The sequence below is a fragment of the Poromitra crassiceps genome (genome assembly GCF_964638095.1).
Source record: "Poromitra crassiceps genome assembly, chromosome: 1".
NCBI classification, from domain to species: Eukaryota; Metazoa; Chordata; class Actinopteri; order Beryciformes; family Melamphaidae; genus Poromitra; species Poromitra crassiceps.
The window spans coordinates 79,088,869-79,108,423 of NC_139623.1; the positions used below are offsets into that span (position 1 = coordinate 79,088,869).

At 42.9% G+C, this 19,555-nt stretch overlaps 1 protein-coding gene across 2 annotated transcripts in view; it reads left to right on the forward strand.

Annotated features, from left to right (window-relative positions):
* Positions 1 to 16,876, forward strand: part of tmem120aa (transmembrane protein 120Aa) — a 32,324-nt gene extending 15,448 nt beyond the window's left edge. For both annotated transcript variants that reach the window (XM_083646965.1, XM_083646966.1), the window contains exons 9-12: positions 1,266 to 1,358; positions 13,305 to 13,369; positions 14,587 to 14,655; positions 16,307 to 16,876. In XM_083646965.1, the coding sequence (XP_083503091.1) occupies positions 1,266 to 1,358; positions 13,305 to 13,369; positions 14,587 to 14,655; positions 16,307 to 16,420 (341 nt within the window). In that variant the 3' untranslated portion in view covers positions 16,421 to 16,876. The remainder of the gene's footprint in view (positions 1 to 1,265; positions 1,359 to 13,304; positions 13,370 to 14,586; positions 14,656 to 16,306) is intronic.
* The last annotated feature ends 2,679 nt before the right edge of the window (positions 16,877 to 19,555 follow it).

Below are 19,555 nucleotides of genomic sequence, written 5' to 3' on the forward strand. Positions count from 1 at the left end.
CACTAAGGGGTGGAGTTAGTCAGACAAACCGCAGACACACAGGGATGGATGAGGGGGTGGGGGCTAAGAGAAGGCGGTGGAGAAGAGATGGGTCTTGAGCCGGCGGTTCTGGAAAACTGTAAGGGAGTCTGCTTCTCTAATGTCTTGGGGGAGGGAGTTCCAGAGCCGGGGAGCTGCCCTGGAGAAGGCTCTGATGTCCCCAAAGCTGCATAGGTTTGACTTGTGGGTGGAGAGGAGGCCAGCTGAGGTGGAGCCGAGGGACCGAGAGGGTTGATAGGGGGAGAGGAGTTCAGTGAAATGTGGAGGGGGAGCAGTTGGTGAAGGGCTTTGTAGGTGATGTGAAAGGATTTTGTACTTGATCCAGAAACAGACAGGGGCCCCTATCTTCCCACTGGCCTTAGGCGCTAAAACTGGCGTTAAACGCAAAAAAAACGCGCCTTGTGCCTGCCTCGGGAAGATAGCATCATGGTTTTAGGCCCCGAAATGCACCTACCCGATTTCAACAACATGCTACCAGCACATCAATGCAAAAGTATAAAAACTATGATGTAAGCATTTCCAATTTGATTACATCCATTCATTCATTAAGACGGGCTTGTTCGTCCTGTGTTTGCTACATACATGTCATGCTACATAACGTTTACATTACATTTGACTACTGTATAAAATGTGCTTTAGTCTTCCATATAAAACATGTTTCACGGCAGCATATAACATACAATGTCTAAGTGATCTTTTTTTCCCTTCTGATTTCCCCCCCAACTTTCTCCCCAATTGTACTTGGGCAAATGATCCGCCCTGCTGCCCCGGTCGCTGCTCCACCCTCTGCCGATCTGGGGAGAGCCGTAGACTAGCACCATGCTTCCTCCAACACATGTGCAGTTGCCAGCCGCTTCTTTTCACCTGACAGCGGGGAGCCTCACCGGTAGGACGTAGCACATGGAAGGATCACGCAATTCCCAGCAGTTCCTTCCCCAGTCCCCCCGAACAGGCCCACCGAGCGACCAGAGGAGGTGCTAGTGCAGCGACCAGGAGACCAGGAGGATGCATACCGTTAATCCGGGTTCCCACCCGCAGACACAGCCAATCGTACCTGTATGGACGCCCGACCAAGCCGGAGGTAACACAGGGGCGCGAACCTGCGACCCTTGTGTTGGTAGGCAGGGAATCTACCGCTACACTACCTGGATGCCCCGGAATATTTTTTAAATAAAAAAACAATATACTTCATGCTTTTAAAACACTGCTTTCTTTTTGCAACTTAGGCTTTGTTCAGTTTCTCCAGTACTACTACCAGAGTGGCTGTCTATACAGGCTGAGAGCATTGGGAGAAAGTCACACTATGGACTTGACAGTCGGTGAGTGTTATTAGTTTTGTTTTATTTCATTGCTTTTACACAAATATACACCATATGCACATGGTGGTGCTCGGGAAACAGGAGGTGGACAAAGACCTAACAATGTATGAAGTAGCTAGTAAGGCCAAAGTAGGTCCTCCTCTTTCAGAACAGCTTCAGTCCTTGTCCTGCTGTCATCCTGCATGCTGAAATGTGTGTAGGAGATACTGGACCTTGCTTCAAGAAACAAAGCCTCCAGTTCTTTGATAGATGGAGCAGGTGGGAATCTAGCCTGGTAAACCATCCGGTCACGTGAACTCCCGTAACGAAACAGAACGTGAGTTCACGGATCCATCCGGTCACGTGAACTCCTGTAACCAAACAGAATGTGAGTTCACGGATCCGGATGGTTTCAACCAGGCCAGGTGTAAGGAATTTAGATAGAAATATGGGTTTTGATATCCCTATTGATTCAATAGGCTAATATCAAAATCCTCAGGGGCACCACCACGTTGATAAGTAAATTTTATATTACCACTGCCGTAGGTCACAGTGAAATCAGAATCAGTTCTAAGGAAGGAGATCTTTAATCGACTGATATTATTATAACAAGCAATGAACACGTGTTTAACTTCAAAACAGAATGCGTTTATTTAATCCACCAAATAGTAAAATCACAGCATTATGCATAACACCTTGTTCGATTGAGAGGTAAGGAAGTAGGAGAAAAGTGAAAGAAAGGAAATAAGGTATTCAAAGAAAGCCTAGTTTAAACCTAACCTAATTAAATACATATTCTAATTCAATAGGTGAGTATTCTAAGTTACTCTATGGCCCCTATCGTTGCATCAGCGTTGTTTCTAGGCCGAGCGCCTGGCGCTGCGCAAATCAGTGGCCGTGGACCAGCGCACTTGATATCTTCGTGTTGGCGCTACACGCAGCCTAAAGCATTACAACCACGCCTTTTAAGCGTAAAATTATGCACCGTCATGCTCATTGGATAAGTGCAATAAACGAATCGCACGCTTGCCTTAAGCTCCAATTCCAGTGGTCCAGCAAAACCAGACAAAAGCCAAGCGCTCTGCCCCCCCCCCCTCCCTTCATCCAGTCTGTCTGTCTCCATATATAGGCTATTATTCCATATTATTATGCTTCTCAAACCAATCTAACTGCAGTTTAAATACTGCAAGCATGTAAATACCCTACACTATAGCAAGATCAAAGTGAAAAGAATTTTCTAAATGCATCAGGTAGAAAAATATAGCCTATTAGATTGGTGAAAGTTTGTCCAGAAAGATATCATTTTCTCTCGCCTGCTGCAGGAAGGATGATGCACATAAATATACCCTACATTATGTAAAGTCATTGCATAAATGTGTTTTTATTGTAAAACTAAATGTGAAATAGGGCCAAGTTATTGGAGCAGACATCACAGTATAGCAGATGCCAGTAGAAGCGCGTTCCGCTGTCACTTATCTAAATCACGTTAAATCGACAAGGGGTATATATAGGCCCAGGAGGACATATATGTTTCACATGGGTGGTGTTTTCATTTCGATGTTTTATTTGGTCCAATATTGAAATGTTCTAAAATTGCAGGTTGTGTTACCATTACACATTATTTAGAACTACCTTTTATATCTATTTCGGCTTATTTGGTTGCTATTTAGTAGCTAAATGGAGCATCACAATGCATGCTGGGACATGCCAGGCACTGAACTTACAACTTATTTTTCCTATGGGAAGCTGCGTGCTGCTATGTGTTGTGTCTGTCTGAGCGAGGGAGTCACAGAGAGAGAGTCGTATTGTGCCTGTCAGACTGATATGAGCAAGAGAGAGGGAGTGACACAGAGAAGAGTGACAGAGGAGAGCCAGAGGAACGCTCCACGCAACCAGCGCACTGAATAGGCCTGGTTTTCAAAAGCGCAAAGCGCTAAATTTACGCCAGGTGGGAAGATATCATTACGCCGGCATTTAAGGCCGACACGCCCATTCTGGCCCATTCTGGGACTGCGCCACGCCCATTCGGCCTAAAGCGCATTTGGCAGCGTAAAGCCATATTGATATCTTCCCGAGGCAGGCGCAAGGCACGTTTTTTTTGCGTTTAAGGCCCGTTTTAGCGCCGAAGGCCTGTGGGAGAATAGGGGCCTATATCTTCACAGCACTCTCAAAATAAGCAGAAAGACGTGTGGTCACTTTGCCTGACGTGGGGAGGCTGAACAAGCCGGCTGACTCCTCTCTCTGGCCTGGTGCGGCCTGGGTTGTCATGGCGACGACGGGCGGCGTGTCTGCTCTTGGACAGGCAGACGAGGGGGTCCCAGAGGCCGGCTGGCTGTTGGTTCAATTGTCTTTTAATGATCATCTTGGTTAAAGCAGAGGTTCTCAACTGTTTTTCAGCCAAGGACCCCTTACAAGATAGAAAATATACCGGGGACCCCCTCATTCTGATTTGTGATTTTGGGCTAAGCTTAATTGTTTCCACGGTAACGTGCTTGACTTTTAATTTGATAGGTTTGTTATTAGAATGTAATCAATGAACCATTTTAGATTTATAGCATAAACTATTTTCGTTGAACTATGAAGATTTTGCAAAAAATATATATATATATATTTTTTTATTACATTACATTTACATTACGTCATTTAGCAGACACTTTTGTTTTATCCAAAGCGACTTACAATATCACAATTTGTCAACAGTACAGAAAACCACTATGCAACACAATCAATGACACCCAAGATATTTTGATAGACTAGCATCATGTAGGAAGTAGTTTGAGAAGGAATAAGTAACATGTAGCATTTTATTAACACTGCCAATGACGTGTTGATACGTCAAAAAAAATCCAACTGTTGACTGCCAATGACGTATTGATACGTCAAAAAAAAAAAAAAAAATTTGACGGTGGGATGTGCATCTAACCCTTTTACATCTTCTATATAAATATGGGAGCCACCGAACGTGTACAACCCATTCCACCGACCCACTAAGTGGCAACAGTGCTCTCCAGACTAGAAAAAGCCGACCCAAAACTGCAGGGGAACGCGCGATGAAACCATTCTCATACTGTAAAATGGATTGGCGAAAACGCTTTCGTTTTCGCGCTGGTTGCTGGCGGTGGGGGATTGCAAATTTGCATAATAGATTATGGGTGCAACACACTTTGAAACACGCAGCATAAATAAGACCAGAATCGCAAAAGCTTCATCAAAGCTCTCAACCGAAACCCCAAGAAACGAGCGAGCCCATCCAGACTTGCCCAGCGGCCGCCAGCAGACAGGAGCAGCAGCAGCAGCAGCAGAAACGAGCTTGTGACACGCCCGCTGCAGCCAAGAAGAACACACACGGAGGGAGGAGTTTGAAGGAGAGGGGGGTTTCCTGCTGTTATGGAGGAAATTACTGTTCAAAACTATTGTTTAGATGTCTGACGTCTTACTGATGCCAAAAATGAATGGTTAAAGTGACTGTTCTATCGAATTTCACAAAAAGCTATTTATCTCAGCTTAAATTTTCAGACGCTGAAACCATGCTGTATTCAAGTGCTAATGCCTACATAACTACTAACTCTACAAACTAACTCTTTTAGACAGAGAAAGCACACATTCTATTAGTTCTTTTGAGATATTTTGTGTTCACAAAATCTTAGCAGAAAAGAATCCTCGGGTCTTGAAAGATGAGCCAGAATCCTCAAAAAAAACCTTTGGCAGAAGCTACCTACAGTAAAAAAAAAAAAACGGCTGGCAGTGAATGTGTTAAAAAAAAAAAAAAAAAATGTACTTGAAAACTTTTCGCGGACCCCCTGGCAAAGTGCCACGGACCCCTGGGGGTCCGCGGACCCCCATTTGAGAACCACTGGGTTAAAGGATCTTTTCCCGTCGAAAAAGGGAATCGCCTCTGGTAATGGCAATTATAAAAGGGATAATCAAAAATTATTTAAGCTTCACCTATCAAAAATAAAGCAACAAAAGGTATCTAATCTCACTATATTTAGTTCAATGAGAGCCAGGTTTTCCTTGAAATCTGTTTCCACTCTTGGAAAGCTATATCGTCTGGAACTGAAAAGCCATCCTTAAGAGTCAGCGTGCCTATTTGTGGGAAGACGGCCGGCTCAGTACAGCGGTCTGGAGCAGCGGTCCTTCCTCGATAGGGCCACGTGACCCTCTTTGTTGGTGGCAGAATTATATGAGACAATCACCATTTGGTTTGGTGAAAGCTGCAATGGCCTTCAAAAAGCATGGCATCTTTTGAGGCCTAAAAGTATAGGACTACATCTTGAATCCAGAGGGCTCTGCCTGTTCTAAAAAGTCCTTGTTGTTGTGCCAAAGTTCTTCTTTCGTCTGCCCAAGTTCTGTTAGGGAGCCCTGTGTCAGGAGAAAGGGCAGGGAACGCCCCTTGCAACATAGCCCTCCTTTATGCCAATGAGATACATTCAGAATAGTAATTTTCACTATTTATAGAACTTAACTAAACTATGTACTTCTTTTACAAACTTATTTATATTTCTTGACATCACTCTTGGTGTGAGAAAAACAAAATATAGATGGAAAAGAGAGAGGTAAATAGATAACTAGATAGATAGATATATATTAGACTCAGCCCTCAGTCTTAATCCGTTTCACTCCTGTAAGACTGAGAATATTACTATTTAAATCTTTGCATAACGTTAGGTGGCGCTGTTGGAAGCCTTGCATCGGAGAACCAATCATGAGTGTTGTGGGCGGGCCTGCTTGCTGGGCGCAGTGACGCTCATGCAGAACCAGTGTCTCGCAAAACATCGCCGCGTTTGCGGAGAAACATATTAATCACTTAGAAACAAACATAACCTGTTAATAGGACGTGTTTCATCCGGCCCCGGCGGCTAGAGGTCTTTCCCCCAGCGATAAGCCAGACTCCCGGGGCTAACGTTACAGAGCCTGCTGATGACTCACAGTAGCAAGCGGACCACTTCCGGGTAGGAAACATTATTGTAAAATAAACAACAGCTATAAATTTTGTTTGGAGCATATCAGCTTCATGCTCTGTGTTAGGACTATGATAAATGGCATTGCCGCTACCAAATAAAATTCTAATAATAAATGTAGGCGTGTCTGCTGCCGGCCGTTCTCGCCGGGCTCGGACAGACAGTTTCTGACAGTGAAATTCCCAGACGTTTGGTGGCGCAGCTCACCAAACGTCTGGGAGCCGAGACTAGATATATATAGACATTGGTCTTGTTACACTGGATGGCCCAAGACAGATTTATGACTGTTTATCCAGGGACCAGCGGCGAGAAAAACATCTACCTCTTTCCCTTAAAACTTATCACATGCTTAAAACATCTCATCAAATGACTTCATGGCCATGACACTTTCATAATTACATCACACATTATTCTGATTATTTTGAAATCAAACATGTGTGGTGTATCTTTATATTTAAGGAATAAACCAAAACTATTTCTGGAACACATATCTTTACCAAATCTTGTATACACGTAAGCAACAAAACCATATCTTAATGTCACACACACATTAACACACTATACATTCCTATTTATTAAGTACGTGATACTAATTAACTTGACAAAATGTAGAATCCTGAGGATAGTGAGTTCCACTCTAGACCCTTACACACACAAGCCTGGTCTTCCTTGGCAAAGGAATGTTGAGTCGGTTTTATTGCTTTGCCCAAACCCCCCCATTTGATGACCCCTGTCTGGGAAGAGGCTTAAGAAAGATGGGACAATTTTGTACATTTAGAAAGCATTATTCAGCATGCTCACAACCTACATAGGTCAGTTTGGCTTGCGATTCGGAGAATATTGATACCAAACACCCCATGACTTGCATGTACTGTACACGCTCCTGAAGTCCGCTCTTAAAGTCGCATGTGTGTGCGTACGAGTGTGTTTCCGGTCCAGAGGTCAGCTTTGTGTGACCTCTGAACTAAATCTCCGCTAACCGGACAGGACGGTCACTTCAGTTTGAACTGTGTTTTTCGTCAACAGTTAACACGTTCACTGCCAATGGCGAGTTGACTCGTCAAAAAAAATCCAACGGTTGACTGCCAATGACGAGTTGAGACGTGCTACGTGGATCAATGCCCCCCACGTCTCCTATAAAAATATTGGAGCTACCGAACGTGTACAACCCATTCCACCGACCCACTAAGTGGCGACAGTGCTCTCCATTCTAGAGGAAGGCAAGCAAAAAGCAGTGTGAGGAAGCCATTCTCATGAAAATGGATTGGCGAAAACGCTTTAGCGCTTGGGAGCTGGCGGTGGGGTTTTGCAAATTTGCATAATAGATTACGGGTGGAACACACTTTGAAACACGCAGCATAAATAAGACCAGAATCGCAAAAGCTTCATCAAAGCTCTCAGAACCCCAAGAAACGAGCGATCCCATCCACACTTGCCCAGCGGCCGCCAGCAGACAGGCACAGCAGCAGCAAAGCAGTGAGCCTGGTGACGCGAGGTTACAGCAGCAACAGAAACGAGCTTGTGACACGCCCGCTGCAGCCAAGAAGAACACACACGGAGGGAGGAGTTTGAAGGAGAGGGGTGTTTCCTGCTGTTATGGAGGAAATTACTGTTCAAAACTATTGTTTAGATGTCTGACGTCTTACTGATGCCAAAAATGAATGGTTAAAGTGACTGTTCTATCGAATTTCACAAAAAGCCGTTTATCTCAGAATAAATTTTCAGACGCTGAAACCATGCTGTATTCAACTGCTAATGCTTACATAACTACTAACTCTACAAACTAACTCTTTTAGACAGAGAAAGCACACATTCTATTAGTTCTTTTGAGATATTGTGTGTTCACAAAATCCTAACAGAAACGAATCCTCGGCTCTTGAAAGATGAGCCAGAATCCTCAAAAAAAACCTCTGGCAGAAGCTAACTACAGTATTGGAAAAACGGCTGGCAGTGAATGTGTTAAAAGTCACTCCTTTGGTATTTCCAGACAGGCTGGTGCCTTGGGCCCTTTTTGGCTCCCCCCAGATGCAGTTTGCAGCCAGAGGTCAGTTCCTGTGACCTCTGGAGAGGAGAGATCTGTACATTAAATGTTCAATATTTAATACCAGACGATTTTCGCTACACAGGGGTAGTGAAAATCTACTTGAATCAAGGCCGTAACGGCAATATACATTGAGAAGGACAAATCCCCACCAATATTTAAGCCTGATCAAATGTGTCCCCCCCCCAATAAATTGATGTTAAAAAATAAGAAAACAGATTTACTGCACGATATGGCTGCTCCGGTGCACAGCGCGAGCCAGCTCCTAGGGGAGAGCAGAGCAAGGAACTAACCATTCGACACTGAAATGGATATTGATGTGATGGGTATATATACCACTCTCATACCATGTGTGTATCACTTAGGGTGTCGAGTCATAGTCTATTTTTTATTTGTCTTTATTGAATGTTCCAAAACTGCATGTTTAACTAAGAATAGGCTAATGATTATTGCCACCCACCACTTATTTAATTTGGGTACTTTCATGTCAAAAGTTTGTAAGGAACAAGGCATGCTGGGGGAAATATGCAAATGTGTTTGTCCAATGCTCCAATGGCATTGCTCTCTGTCAGAACTTGCTTGGATCTCCTAGTAGCAAAAGTAAACATAAATGAATAGCAGATGACGTCAGGGTTTAGCAAGCCCAGAGTGCAGTGCTCAAAGAAGAAGGGGAAAGGAGTAGATTCAGATTCATTTATTAAGGACTGCACAACAAAGTCGGCAGAATTTGCTTTCGGCAGTGTTGGGCAAGTTACTGAAAATTGGTAATTAGTTACAGTTACTAGTTACTTCTCTCAAAAGGTAATTTAATTACTTTAAAGTTAGCAGTTATTTCAAAGTAATTAGTTACTAGTGAAAGTAACTTTTGCGTTACTTTTAAAAGTCTGCTTTGATTGTCTTATTAATGCACACATTATGTTAGTGTTGCTGTGCCACCGTGAGGCATTGAACATTCGCTTACTGGGGAGGCTTATAGCCTATCAAGGTCATTAACCTCTGGGGCTTATAGCCTACTCAAGGTCATTAGCCTCTGGGGCTTATAGCCTACTCAAGGTCATTAGCCTCTGGGGCTCTGGCTGCAGCTGCAGCTCTCTCCCCGGACTAGGTCTGAGCATCAGAAACCGGATAGTCTTCTGAAGTTGTCCGTTATTTTCATGTCCTAAAGTAACTAGTAACTAGCCCAGTTACTATTTTAGTAACTGTAACTGAGTTACTGAATTTGAAAAAGTAATTAGTTAGATTACTAACTAGTACTTAGTACTTAACTAGTTACTGAAAAAAGTAGTTAAGTTACAGTAACTAGTTACTTAGTAACTAGTTACTCCCAACACTGGCTTTTGGTACAGCATATTATATTATAGCACATTAGCTATTGTGTCAGCAGAAAAAACATGGACAGTACAGATATGAAAACAATACACAGACGTAGCATATAAAGACAAATAAAGGACATTCAACATGAACAGAAATTATGGATGGGGTATTGCTTCAGGAGTGAGTGGAGTTCAGTGACCTGATGGCAGTGGGGAAAAAGCTGTTTTTGAACCGGCTTGTTTTGGTGGAAATGGATCTATAGCGCCGGCCAGAGGGCAGCAGTTGGAACAGGTGGTCAGCTGGATGAGATGAGTCAGAAATTATCTTTTGTGCTCTTGTGATTGTGCGTTTATGGTAGAGTGAGTCTAGTGATGGGAGTGGGGTGCCTATGATTTTTGAAGCTTTTTTGATTATGCGTTGTAGTTTGTTTCGTGAATGACTGTCCAGACTGCCGTACCAGACTGTTATGGAAGAGGTGAGGATGCTTTCGAGGATGGCTGTGTAGAACTGGAGGAGGAGATTGCGTTTGATTTTTAATTTTTTGAGCTGCCGGAGGTGGAATAGTCTTTGATTGGCCTTTTTGATTATGTGACCGGTGTTATTGTCCCATTTGAGTGTGTTGCTGATGTGGGTGCCCAGGAATTTGTATCTGTCTGTGGTAGTTATGGGTTGTCCGGAGATGTAGAGGGGTGTCTTGGGGGGTGTTCCGTCTGAAGTCTGTGATGATTTCTTTGGTTTTGGATGTGTTGAGATGTAGATTATTGTCCTGGCACCAAGTGACAGCTTGGGCCACTTGATTACGGTAATGATCCTCGTTATTGTTGGTGATGAGTCCGGTTATGGTGGTGTCGTCGCTCGTCGGCATATTTGAAAAAGGAAACTGAGCTGTGGTGGGATGTTAGGAGGTTGGTGTAGATGGAGAAGAGCCAGGGGGAGAAGACGCAACCCTGGACGCAAGTACAGGATGAGCCTACTGCTAAACTGACGACATTGGATTAGGTTTTGGTTGGCTTGGATAGCTCATTTAGCTCAAATGCTAATGTAGCAATGTTGGTTCAAATGGACGTTCAGTAGGAGCAGAGAAAGGCTCTGGCATGGACTTCTAATGGGTGAGTAAGTACTGTAGCTTTAACTGTTGGGTTTCTCTTTGTTATGAAGTCTTGTCAGTCATGTTGGAAAATGCACACCAGTCTGTGTGTCTGATTAGGATCACTTGTTCATTCATTCATACTGTGAGCTGCTGTGCTTTTCTTTATTAATATGTAAGCTGCTACCTTGTGTTGATTTGTTAGTCACTGACTAAGCTATTTCAGATGCACAGACGGACGGTTCTCGAGAGACGTGAAAGCAGTGTTCTGATTGGTCGAATTGCAAGAAATTCGGCACTGCGCTATGTCGGGTTCCCATCAGCGCACCAAATCGTGACTGACACCACTCAGACAGACAGACAGAGCCCACTTAGCCAATTTGAACTAAGATGTCCCTAGTCCATAGCTCCAGCTCCAGCCTCCAACTCCACAGCGTAACTTGACCTTTGCCTCACCCCGACCAGGTGTGTCCGTGTGCGTTCCATAATACACCTGAGGTGCAACAGCTTGTTTAACAGTGCGTCTGTGTGCACAAGGTGTGTGACAGAGCAGTGACGATATATATTATTAGATGTATTGGAGTGGGAACAGGTTGGATAAACTGTCTAAACTAAAGGCTAAACTGGTTTGGTCTGTCTGGGCACAAAATGACAAAAATAACCCTAACTCAGGGCAGGGAGAGGTGACAGGTGAGTGAGAAAAGGCGACTGAATAATGACATCACAACAGTCTAATCTTAATGTTAATATTCCTCTAATCTGGCTTCCAAGTGGCCAATTTTTTTTTCGCCCTGCGGGCGCCAGCAACCATCCCACCCCAATGTTGAATCGGTGGCTATGGCCTTGACTTTAATGATGTTTAGATCTGCTGACTTGACCTCATCCTGGTGTTGGTGAAACCAGCAGTGTGTATGGAGGCGTTATCATCTCGGGATATGGAAACATCATGATGGAGCAGTGTCTCAACCAGTTTGTCATCAGACATTTTGGATTGAAGACCTGCGTCAATGGAGGAAGCCCAGAGTTTTTCTGTTACTCAGGGGCAGGGCTCCACGTTTTGTCTTTACCCAAAAGGTTCAATCACATCACTTGCATTTGATGTCACTTGCAATTTACTCTGTAAAGTTGAAAAATATCAACTTGAGCAAATATGCACTGCAAAATTTTGCTTCTTTCACCTCATTCGTGCCAACCGAGGTGAAACAACGTATGCTCGCATGTTTGCATTGACCTTGTAATCGTTGGGGTTGTCCTACAACCTAGGTTTTACGAGGGAGAACGAAGAATCTCACACTATGTCAAGCTGCTCCAGGCAGCGCACCTACTGGAAAATGTCTATGCCAGATGCCATGACGCCTGAAGGCGTCATGGCGCCAGCGCTGTTCAGCCCCCAACCCTCAGCAAAATCTGGCCGTCTGGTAGCGAGGACATTTTTTTGTGGTCCTCTCTATCATCAAAGTTCCTGGGTTACGGCATGACAATATTCTTTCGGCCCCCGGCAACAATCTGGGTTTCTCATGTGGCCCCCCATGAAAAAGAATTGCCCACCCCTGATCTAGCCTCTTAAATTGGTTCTCAAAGTGAACCAGATTCATGCATTTTAGTTTAAAATGTAAAAAAAGATCTTACAGGGGGCATGGCCCCCCGAACCCCCCAAGAGGGTCCAAGCAAGGTCCACCCACCACAATCTCTCCAAATCCTGTGGGAAACATAGAGTTATTAGTATTTTCTTTGTTCTTAAAAATATACATTGCCTGTTTGTGTTTTGCAATATGGATATTGTTTTATTTATAATTAAATTGAGCATTGGGCCTTTTATAAGAATGTGTATTTGTATTATTTCAATTGCCACACTCATGGATACATATTTGAGGTTTGTTTATTAATTGGGAAAAGGACCACTGGAACAAACGCCGCGAACATGATCCGGCTACTTTTTCAATCTGACTGGCTACTCAAAAGTTTGGGGAACTCTCTGCACTTATACGTTAAAAGTGTGGATAATATTCCTCAGTAGAATCGATGTGGAAGACGCAGCTTGTTGCTTGAAACACGAGGAGCAATCCCAAACACATATGTGAAAGTAACCTCACGGTTTCATGACAGCGGTTGGAATACAGAAGGGAAGGAGCATGACTGGCTCGCTGTAGCCTGTACAGGGCGTCAGGGAGAAATGTCTTCCACCGCCTGGCACTCTAAAACATTGAAGAGCAGCATCGCACTTCTCCTGTCTGCTCAAAGCAGAGGGGGGCTGGGTGTGAAGTCAGAGAGCTTTCTCCTTTGAAAGAACCAGCCTGCTGACTGACGTGAGCACATCTCGAGCACGCGTGTGCAGGGGCGGACATAGATTTACAACGCGTATGTAAATTTTATATGCAAATTAACCATTTGACTGACATGCTTAACCGACCAATGACGTTCTCGGCGGTTAAACGGTTAACAGTTAACCGTCGACATCCCTAGTATGTACTGCACCTCCTGAAGATGCAGTAAGAATGACCTGTAAAAAGCATGAGTTAAATTCAGCTCAGTCTTTCTCCTCTCCTGAATCTCCTTTTGTTCAGAGGGTTTCCAGTCCTGGATGTGGAGAGGTTTGACCTTCCTCCTCCCTTTCCTGTTCTTTGGCCATGTGAGTGTTCTCTCTCAGTAGACCTTTCCTACAACTAGTAGCTATGTTTACATTACATTAATCCTACTATTGTCCATACTGTGTGTTTAAGGTGTTGTTCAGATTAATCTGTTTAGACGAACCCTTGATACCCTGTGACTGAGTCTCACTGTTGCCGCCGAACCAATAAACCAGTTAACAGATGTCAAGGTTTCAAGGTTTACATTATAGAGTGCCTAAGTTCTGCCCCCTTCTAGGGTCCGCATAGGACCTCAGGAAGTGAATTCCCAATTAATTTCTTGTAAAATCCTTATATAGATTTAAGCTTCAAAACAAGCTGACCAGCTACATAATGAATCATGAGTGACCATGAAACATTTGACTCAGAGCAAGAACAATGTTTTTATTCTCTTTTGTTTGACACCTTTACGCTTGCCATGAAAATCTCAATCTGGGTGCAGGTGCCAGATATTTGATTTGCACCCAACAAAATGTCCAAATCACTTGTGCTTTGGGCATAGTGCCGCTTAAGCTGTGTTCACACCGAGATATTTATTTTTCTCTCTGTCGCTCGATTCAACCCTTTGGAATCGCTCTGTCCCTCTGTTTAAATCGCTCGTCAAGAGGCACAAGAATTGACGGACATCTGGGGGCTATAACGTTACGCAATGTCATGATATTTGTCCACTATGAGCCACCGTAGTTGTTTACAAGCTAAGCCTATCAGTGTGCTCCTAACGCAAGCTCTATACCGGTAGTACAGACTTCACTTCATGTCAGCTGTCAGCCTGTCAATCAGCTGTCAATGCGGTTTGTTGCCACCCAATAAACCAGCGGTTTGTTCCAAGCCAGTGTGATCCTTGACTCACTCTCACACGGCAGCCAATCAGCGTTGAACAGCGAACGACTGATGCCAGCGTAATTTCGCTCGAGTTGGGATATTTCATCTCGGGCGACGAGCGAATTTTCTCCCTATCGCTCTGTCTCTGTCGCTCGGATGCCCAGCGATTTTTCTCCCGGGCGAATATACGCTCAATCGTTCGTTTGCATTGACTTTGTATGTAAACTCGATGCCAGCGAAAAACTTTAATAGGTCGGTGTGAACGCAGCTTTAGCGATACCATGAAAATAGAGCACTATATGTTTGTGACCAGAAAAGTAGATGGAAGGTTATTATTGTGTGTAAGCATTATGCTTGTGTTTGACCCATTTGTGACTGCTTATTCTCTATCTTACAGTTCTGGCAGCTCTACAATGGTCTAACACTCTTCGGAATGGCCCAGCTCCCACAATGTAAAGAGTGGCAGGTTAGAGCACATCAGAGCATCACTGTAACGCATTATTATAATCAACTAGTGAAGTGGGAAGTTGTTCCCTCATATTTTGTCACCTATTTTAATTTGAGTCCTGTTACAAAAGGTCCAGTAATACACATGTTCTAAATGTTTAGGCTATACAACATATAGTCCAGGCGGATCCTATTACCTTATGTTGCATTGTGTCAATATTTCCACTCTAATGCATACATATTTTAGGCATATGGCGAAGACTTCATTTGTTATACAAATGTTGGCCATTGTGTTATTTGCTGTTGAAACGGTAAACTTATTACTCTATAGTAATTCATTGGTGTCATCTTTCAAGTCATGAAAAAGAGGAAGTGGTGGCACCAGGCTAAAGCCCAAACGCACTGGGAGCGTCAGACGCTCGCGTTTTGAAGTCCACCCATTGTTTTAAACGGCCGAACATGCACCAAGAGCGTTCTGACGTGCGTGAAACTGCCTTGACACCCGTACCCCGAACCTGTTTTGATTTTGGAGCGTCAAATGAGGTTCCAGCAGCGACCAAAGCACTCTGACCCCCCCTCCCTCTCTGCCCACTTTCATCCCCGTCTGTCTTGCTATGCTCCTCAAACAAATCTCATGGCAGTTTAAATAGGCCTACAGCAAGCATGTAAATACGCTACACTATAGCAAGACTGTCTGAAGTGAGAATAATGTTCTAAACGCATCGGCTAGCAAATATAGCCTATCCCTGCATGTCATGATGAGATTAGATTGGTGAAAGTTTGGACAGAATGATTGCATCATTTTCTCCTGCTCTCTGAATGACAGGGGCTCAAAACTACCGTTAAAAAAAAAAAAAACGCTCAATTGATGCTTGCAGTGCACTATTCACCTTATGTTCCAACACAGGGGTCAGCCAGTTACTTTCTATTGTGTTTACGCTTCCTGTGACAGTACAGTACTAGTGACCAGGGTGTTTTGAACAGGAAGTCATAACACAACTGGGTCAAGTAGGCGGGGCTATATATGGTGAATCCACCTTATTTTTGAATGCCCCACTGTAAAAAATAATTGTGGGAACAAGGTCCGGTTTAACGTGACTCATTGTTGCAGCTTGCAACAATGAGTCATGCAGGCTTCTTCTGCAGCCTTTGTACTCGGCTGCAGACCTGAATTATAAACCGGAAGCTGGAGTCCATTATAAAAGTTATAAATATAGTCACGTTATAAACAACTAACCAACTCTGTGGATGGAAACAGTTAAATGGTTAAAAGTTAAATCAATTTGGTCATTCAGTGGCGTTTTACTGCCATGTAAAGTCTATTACGCTAGCCGATAGCATTAGCCACAGTAGCCGACTACCCACAATGCATTACGTTATCCCAGCACCCGAACGACACGGCTGAATGGCGCTGCTGTAAAATCCTCATAGACGTTTTTTTTGTCAATTTAAAACAGTATAAAAATTACACTGGAAGCGGAAGAAGCACCCATCAGGCACCATGGCAGCTAGAAATAAGGTGGATAGGGGCAGAAGTTTCACTCCCTGTGCGTTTTGGGCTTTATTCTTCTATACTTAACATGCTATTAGTCAAAAAGAGATAGAGTATCTGTGGTGAAGGCATATGTTGCTCAGGTCAACCAAATGTCCTCTTTTATGCTGTGGTGCAGGTTGTGATGTGTGGCTGCTCCTACCTGGTTCTCTTCATGGGGAACTTCTTTACCACACTGGGAGTGGTTTACCAGAAGTACATGAACAACCGGGACAAGTCCAAGATCTTCTGAGACTGCAATAATTGACAAGACACTGTTACCAAAAATCTACTTTTACAATTTGTGCAAAGTCACAGTTGTTCTTTTTAGAGCCATTTGTTGATTTTATGAATGTTGTCCTTGTGAACCATTATGTCATGAACATGTCATTTTGAATGTCCTTTTGATTTTAAAGTTTGATATTTTTGCTCCTAAAGGATGGTCATAGCAAGATGTTTGACCTATCATCAACCAGGTAACCAGGTCTTATTTGGTAATTCTATAAGGTTGTTTAAATAAGATACACAGAGATGGTCAGAATTATATAGCTGTTATATACAGCTACAACTAAGAAGGAAGCATGGTATTATTGTTAACAGTAAATGAATATCCATGTACAAAAATATACAGTTATTCAGGGTTTACGGTTTGTGTTTATTATTATTCAGCTACTTAAATATATTTGGGCCTTACAGAAAGCAAAAATAAAACACTCCATGTTGCATTTTGTACAATTGTAAGTAGTAGGCTTTGTTACAGGTGGTGGTAAAATGTAATTTTGCAATCACCAAGTATTTATAAGTTGCTTCATGATTATGTTATTTGGTGTTGGTGGCGACATTTCTTCCATTCTGTGTTTCAAGCTCTGTTCTTCTGAGGGAATTGTCTCTTGTTCTCAAAACTGTCGCACAGGGACGGGTATTCTGCTAGTTTGATTAGTGTTTGAATCAGCTGCTCTACTGCATAATCACCACAAGGTGGAAGCACTGAATTGTCATAGCCATCCACAAACACTAGCAAAGACTGATGTCTGCATAAGCAGACTGCAGAGATTCCATTCAATGTATCACTTTTTTCTTGACTTCTTTGTTCTTAGAACAAACACACAAAACAAACATGCTCACACTTTTCTTAATATGAAAAGTCTTGTGTGTCTCCTCTTTCTCATATTATCATCATATTAGTTATTAGGGTGATCCATCTGGTGTTGAATGATGTTGAATGATGAGGAGGTAGTGTAGTAATTAGTGGTTCTCAACCATATGTACCATGATAAGGTACAGTGTGCAGAGAATAACTTATTGTAGAGCATTTGCAGAATTTCCCACCTTTTGTAGACCTCTTTATGACCCTAAAGTAATAGTTTCCTAAATTGAACGTAGTACGGAGTTGTAAGTTGCATGACAAATGAGACTTTACGTAACGATAAGGCTGGTGTTTTTATAATGCATTGCTTACCATGAACAAATCCTATGAAAATAACATCAGCAATGTGTTCGCTCTACTCCCGCTGACTTCCCATCCCAAGTTTAGCAGTCAACCCGGAAATCATTGGTGCCAATTGTAAAAAGAATACTTAAATACAGCTCACAATGACATAGGTTCCATTTTAAAAATGGCATGTTACCATAAAACAGAGATGCTCACAAGTCATTTTTTGCAAGTCCAAGTCAATTCTCAAGTCTTGCTATAATCCAAGTCAAGTCTCAAGTCTTTGGTCACAAGTGCAAGTCAAGTCTCAAGTCTTGGATGAGCATTCTATCATCTGCTACATGCCATCAGGTCTGCTTAGAACACTGCATAGCTAAAACTAAAGAATTCAAGTCATGTACTGTATTATCCTCACTCCTTTATCTATTAGTATACAGTATCAGCAGTGATTAGTTGACATTATTATTAGTAGACCTTTCCTTACACACTAAAATAAAGATTGTTCACAAATCTCAAGTCAAGTCTCAAGTCACTGTGTGTGGGACTTAAGTGCAAATAAAGTCCAAGTCCCCATCTCTGCCAAAAGAAAATCATTGCTGATTTTTCTATTTTCAAAGGATTAGTTGACATGCATTAAAAACACCAGCCTTTAAGACGGTAGTTCTCAACCCCCAGCAAATCAATAAATTGTTCAATTTCAGCATTATTTCATTTTAACAGAAGTTTAGAAAATCAGAGAATGTGGGATAATTACTATTTTGATCATAGTTTCAGTTATCTCTACCTGCAATACAGCCATGAAATTCTGGACAAAATCATATCCAACAAGCAAAAAATATTCTCAGATTTGGGTCTAATTTCGAGACATAATCATCAAACTAAATTAAGGGTCCTTGGTATGAAAAAGCTTAGAATGACTGGTTTAAGGAAACAACTGTAATTTGATGCTTTTCTTAAAATATGATTTTTGATCATTATTATTTTATTCTTTCCATAGAATAAGCAGTAATGGTGGTGGGGTTACAGCAAGCTCCATGAATATGCCCTGCTTTGTGTGGCAGTGGAATTTTTCATTTTCTAGGGTTTATGATTTAAACATCTAGAGCTGCAGCACCAGAATACAAAACAATAATGGATAGACCGAAAGAGAAAAAGTGACAAAAAGTGATAGAGAGAAAATTATAGAGAAGATCACAGCGAATAATAGGCCTACCTGCAAAAAAAATTAAATTAAAACTAGAACTAGAACTTCCCCCACCCAAAAAGAAGGGGGGGGGCATCTTGGATGAGACGCTGGAGGGCGAGCAGAGCGTGGGATGCGGAGCGGAGTGAAGGGGCTTGTCAGAGGGGAGGGTTTGGGTGTTCTCCCAGCCTGCACCTCTTTCATCTTTCTCATTAAAAGCGGAGCGGTGGGGGCCATCAAGAATGAGCCCAAGGACATGCAGCCTCGCGTCAGGAGGTGGAGAAAGTGGGAGGGGACGGCCGGAGCCACCAGACGGTCCCAAAAACTGCCCTTCCCTTCTCCCTGCCTCTCTAACCCAGCTCCCTATGGGATCCTGATAGAGAATCTTATCTGTGTTCACCTTCTCTCCACCGGCCCAGGTCCGCCTGAGTGAGTGTGGAAACAGGCTGTTTTCTCTCTGATAGTGACGTGTGCACGAGGCAGGAGAGCAGCGCTCATGAGCTTCCATCTGGGACGGCCTGATTAAACAGCCCAATCACCAGAATAAAATGGCAGCTTATGTTTCTGCAATCCACGGATACATAGGCCTAGAATCTCAACGGAAATTTGAAACAAAATGTCTGTCTTTTACGTTTCTAAAAGCAACATTACATTTCAGCAAGCCTCAAATCTCAATGTAAATTTGAAATATGATCATATTCTCTCATCGCTGTCCATTGGACATCATCGATGATAGAATTATGATCATGGTCGGTGGTGACCATCATAAATGG